The sequence below is a fragment of the Typha latifolia genome, chromosome 6 (assembly GCF_019914945.1).
Source record: "Typha latifolia isolate L0001 chromosome 6, TyphaL0001v2, whole genome shotgun sequence".
Taxonomy (NCBI): domain Eukaryota; kingdom Viridiplantae; phylum Streptophyta; class Magnoliopsida; order Poales; family Typhaceae; genus Typha; species Typha latifolia.
Window position 1 is genome coordinate 7,784,782 of NC_133091.1, and position 5,504 is coordinate 7,790,285.

At 38.8% G+C, this 5,504-nt stretch overlaps 1 protein-coding gene across 1 annotated transcript; it reads left to right on the forward strand.

The window, feature by feature from the left end:
* Positions 1-371: 371 nt before the first annotated feature.
* LOC140790131 (serine/arginine-rich splicing factor RS2Z33-like) lies at positions 372-3,885 on the forward strand. The gene is made up of 7 exons (XM_073140065.1): positions 372-499; positions 1,283-1,395; positions 2,371-2,410; positions 2,536-2,631; positions 2,749-2,945; positions 3,079-3,162; positions 3,351-3,885. The coding sequence occupies exons 2-7, from the start codon at positions 1,289-1,291 to the stop codon at positions 3,706-3,708; spliced, it is 882 nt and encodes a 293-aa protein (XP_072996166.1). The 5' UTR covers positions 372-499; positions 1,283-1,288; the 3' UTR covers positions 3,709-3,885.
* Positions 3,886-5,504: the final 1,619 nt, after the last annotated feature.

The window sequence follows — 5,504 nt, forward strand, 5'->3', positions numbered from 1 at the left end:
TGTGACATTATTTTGACAAACTAATATCGACTAAGTTACTAAAATACTCCTACCATTTATCTCTCATTTTTTATATCCCTCTACTATCTTTATATCTTTCCTCATCTTTCCCTTCCCTCTTCTCTTTCATGATGAAGAAAAAAAAAAGTAATTTAAGTATTTATAAATTATTTTGTATATTATAATAAAATATTCTTTTTTAGTACAGTTAATCCAGAGTATTAAATAAAAATTATAAAAAAACATTAGAGGTAAATTATAAAATCGTCAAAAGAGATGGGATGGAACCATAAAATAGATAAAAAGAGGATGTGATCCGTAAAAATACATAGATCGCTTAAGACAAACCCAGTAACAGCATGCATGCAGCCGTCGATCCATATCTTGGCCGTCCAAATCTTCCTAACTCGGCTTTATATATTGACCTCGAAGAGGAAGGATTCTTCCTTCTCAAGCTTTTTGGGTTGCTAGGGTTTCCCTAAGCTCTCTGCCTCGGCAGGTATTATATCTACCTGATTTCGCTCGATCTCCGTAGGTTTCTTCACCGATTTATTCTCCTCTTCTCCTTCCATCGATGTTTTCGTGCAATTTTGTATCTGGTGTTGATCTTTGATTGAGAACCATGTGGACATGCCATCTTTTCTGCAGCTATTTCGATTTGTTAGGTTTTCTTGTGATATATCTCCTTAGTTTAGGTGATTTCTTTGTTCGAAAGTTATAAATTTTTGGATTCGAAGGATATGCCCAATTTTTGTGGTTCTGTATTTTGTGGACGTACTGGTTGATCTGGATGCTATGAGCTTCATTTGGAATATCGATCGAGAGAGAAAGATAAATTCTTCTTACATATTGGATTTTACTATCATGATCTGTAATTTATCTTTATTTGATAGCCCAAGATGCTTATTCTTGAGGTGTTCGATTTGGTAAAAGGTTGTCTTGGGCTTTTTATTGCTAGACAATATTTTTTCTTTGACATCTTGCCTGTACTTTCTTGCCCTTCGATGAAAAGAAATTGTTAGTGAAATTTCTTACATGTAGTTTCTGTTTTTATTCTCGGTGTTGCATACAATTCTGCTTTGTATTGCCTCTTTGATGGCTTATGATTTTATGCTGCTATGGATTATTTAGATTCAGTTGTTGTAAATTATTTAAATGATTCTAGTATGATCTGAAATTCATTATTTTTCTTTTAGTGTTGATAGATAAGCAACTATTTTATTAATTCTTTGGTGTTCCTGGAAGTTGGAACTACTATTAGTTATTTCTTTTTGAGTTACAGTGCAAAATGCCTCGCTATGATGATCGATATGGTAACAAACGCTTGTATGTTGGTCGACTCTCATCTCGGACTCGCTCGCGTGACCTTGAAGATCTCTTCAGCAAATATGGAAGGTAAAAACGAATAAAAGTATGCCCATTTCGTTGTGGTCTGAACACTACTAATTGTATACTACAGTTGATGCAAAGCAGTTTCTTTCTAAGATATCATAACTCTAAAAGGTGAATTGGTTGAATGGAGTATTTTCCTTCATTTATTTTGATATGATATATATGCTTAAACTGTCCCCACCTTAACATGAGCAGAAAATGTTATTTAAGCAAAGTGCTGGAATTCTTGACTCCATGCGAAGTCAAATGGTCTTCATATGTCATATATTGCATTATATTCAGTCCCCCACGTTCCTCGGGCCTTTAATATATAGGACCCCGAGGTTGAGAGCCATTTGCATGTCCTTCGAAACAGGATTGCTGATGGTCCTTTTCCCTCTCATTGTTCTCTTGTTAATGATAAGTCAAATGCATGGTCAGACATGAACAAATTTTGAAGTTCCTTCTCTGAAGTACTTAGAAGTGACTTGCAAAAGCTTTTGAGAAAATATTCCTACATTTGAAGTGATGGGTCGTTTTGGAGTTGGTTCTGCCTGCCTTGGATGTTATCTTCTGTTTAGTAGGTTTGTTTTATGGCTGTTGAGTCATGATAGCCAGTTAGTGACCAGTGACCCATCGGTGATGCTATGAGCCATAGGTCTTCCAAGCATCATTTTGGCTTGGGTTTACATTTCTTATTATATTATATTTTGAAACATTGACCCCAGGCCTTGTGTGTTTAACTTAAATGATCTTGTTGAAGGTTTTTGGGTTTTTTACCCAACCTGGAGGTCTATGATGGGAGAGGGTGCCCTTGGTGGATTTGGTGGCCATTCTTCCAAGTTTAGGAGACTATGGCGTTTCTTTCTGTAATCTTATTACCTGTTTTAATGGAAATCGCAACCATCAGAAAGTGGCACTTAGTTCGTCTTCTGACGGGTGATGCATTTCGGTACTTATATTTGATGGCCTTACTGTTTCTGGCAACCATTTCCGCAGAGTACGAGATGTGGATTTGAAGCACGACTATGCGTTTGTTGTACGTAACACACTCCTCTTGCTTTATACTGTAAATTGTTATTCTATTCGATTTCATGCTTGGTATCAATGTGAAAATATGAGGCTCCGCTATTTCCTTTTTGGTCCTTGTGAATTATATTCCAGGAATTCAGTGATCCCCGAGATGCGGATGATGCAAGATATAGCCTAGATGGTCGGGAATTTGATGGAACCCGCATCATTGTGGAATTTGCTAGGGGGGTAAGGAACTAATTCATGTACTATGGTGTGTGTGTGTGTGTGTGTAATCTTATTTTTCAGTTGTGCCTTTGTTCTGAAGATTGGTACCATGGTAAAATACTTGCATTGTGCATGTAGGGACCGCGTGGCCCAGGAGGTTCCCGTGAGTATTTGGGAAGAGGGCCTCCTCCTGGATCTGGTCGTTGCTTCAATTGTGGCATTGATGGACACTGGGCTCGTGACTGCAAAGCTGGGGACTGGAAAAATAAGTGCTATCGCTGTGGAGAAAGAGGCCATATTGAAAGAAATTGCCAGAATAGTCCTAAAAATCTCAGGTTGTCTATTGTAGCATATGATCCTTCTTGTTCTCTTTTTCTTTTTCACTTTTGGTCTTTGATATATGAAGCCATTGATGAGATGTTTTCTAAATTCTGTTAAATAATGTGGTTTACCTGTTGTATGTTGTAGGCGTGGTAGAAGTTATTCACGCTCTCCATCTCCTCGGCATGGTAGGAGCCGCAGTAGGAGCTACAGCAGAAGCCGTAGTTACAGGTATGAGAAGTATTTGGATGGCTTCATGCAGTAGCTTTATCATTGTTTCCATCCTATTTTCTTTACTACATTTTTCAATTCATGACCTAATTGATTTTGGAAAATTTCACATCAGATGCATAAATTTTTATGAGGTGACAACATAATTACTGTCTACTGTCTGACGTCATTTTGTTCTTTGTTAATAGCCGATCAAGATCTCCTAGAAGAGATGGGCGTGCGGTAGAGCGTGAAGAGAGGAGATCAAGGAGTCCTCGTTACAGCACGAGCCCAAGGAGTTCTCTACCACCTAAGGGAAGGAAGGGCAGCCTCTCACCTGAGGGAAGCAGGAGCCCGCAGGAGAGGGTGAGCCCCCCGCTGAAGGGGCGAGGTGATGACAATGCTTCAGATTACAGTGAGAGCCCTAGGAGAAGGGCAGACAGTGGCAGTCCAGTTGAAGACCGCAGGTACGATAGCCCTGTAACCAACGGACACAGCCCCAGCCCAAGGGATGACGCAGATAATGGCAACCATCATGCTTCGCCCAGAGGAAGCGAGTCCCCTTGAAAGCTGCTACTGTTGGAACTTTGCTTTTACATATGCAGATATTTAAGTGAACAAGAGGCTTGTTAACTTGTTTTTAAGTTTGAATGGATACTGCGGACTTGTGGTTTGGCAAATTGTTATCTGGATGCTGTCCCGTGGGTTTAGCTTGGTTATATTGCTAGTTCAGCTTTCGTTGCATGTCCATATGTTCTGGCCATATGTTTGTTGTTTCATAATAACGCAACTTACATGAAAGTTTATGGTACCTTCGCATGCAATAACTTAATAGGGTCAAACATGAGTTGTACTAGGAGCCGTTTCCAGGTATAGGATGCTTTAGTACAAAGGGCTCCAAGGCTCTGATGAATTGATGTTATTTCAAGGCTTTGAGTTGCATAATCAGCAATTCTAGAGTATTCATTTGACATATTCAGAATCTGCACTGAAGGTTTGTTGCTAATAGATATTCCTAGAATTCTGCCAATAAAGCTTGTGTCCAATTTGTGTTTAACACGTTAGGGTTGTATCGTATCAATATATTTAAGTACAACACACCCTAATAAATGGTATTCGGGTTTTGAATGCAAGGATTGAACGAATTTTTTTGAAGAAAATAAAACTGGATTAAAATTTACCAAAAAAATCCTACACCGTTATAAAGGTGAGCGTTAAAGTTTGGGGGAAAATAAGGTTTTGAAATAGTACGCTCAACACATTGCAGTTCATTGCTAAATCAGCTCGTTGAGGAATGAATCGCATTTTTCCGAGGAAAATAAAGCTAACTGAAAATTTATCGATAAAGTTTGGGAGAAAAATAAAATCTTAAAGTAGTGCACGAACCCATAGCATTTACCAAAACTTTTTTGAAGAAAATTAAAAGGCTTGAAATTTACCAGAATGATCTCACAACTTGAGTGGTAAATTTTAGGTGAAAAATATGGTCTCAAAATAGCACTCGGTGAGGAATGAACGAACTTTTTCGAGGGAAATAAAATTGTCTCAAAATTAATTATAATATGTACAAAATTAAATAGTATGCAAAATATTAACTTAATTACACAAAATATATATGTATGTATATGTATATGAAGATAAAATCTATACTTTGGGTCATTTACACAAATAAATCTTAAATTTTGGTAAGAATAAGATTGGACTCTTGTGCGCACCTTCAATATAAATTGTGCACTCTTATATAAAAATACGTGCATATCTATTGTAGAAAAAGAATATACTTAGTTTTCAAAAGTCTAATTTTATTATTACAAAAACTTAAGGGCTTTTTGGTGCCAATGCTCCTATACATTAAATATTTTTTTGGTTACAAAATATTCACAGAGTAACAACCTATCTTAAAAAGAAAAATTTAATTGGTGCATGGCATGACGTGGCCAGCCATAGCGTGGCCAACAACGTGCCATGCAGCTATGGGCAGGCTGAGGGCGCCACGCGCCCCCAACTGCCGGCCCAACCAACCTGGCCGGGCCAGCTGGCATGGTGGGCCCCTGTGCCGCCGCAGCCGCCACCATTCCCCTCCTCCTCACCGCCTCTCTTTCCTTTTTTCTTCTCTCCACTCTCTCTATTTTGATCTCTCTCTCTCACTCTCCTCTTTCCCTCAAACTCTTTCTTTCTCTCCCTCTCTCTCTCACTGCTATCACCGTCGACCCGTTGCCGCTGCCGCCGTGCTACCGCTAGTGAGCCTCCTCTTTCCTACTCTTCTTTCTTCTTCTCTCTCTCTCTATTTCTCTCTCTCTCTCTCTCTCTCTCTCTCTCTCTCTCTCTCTTTGTTTCTCTCACTTAAGCTCGGACTGGTCAGA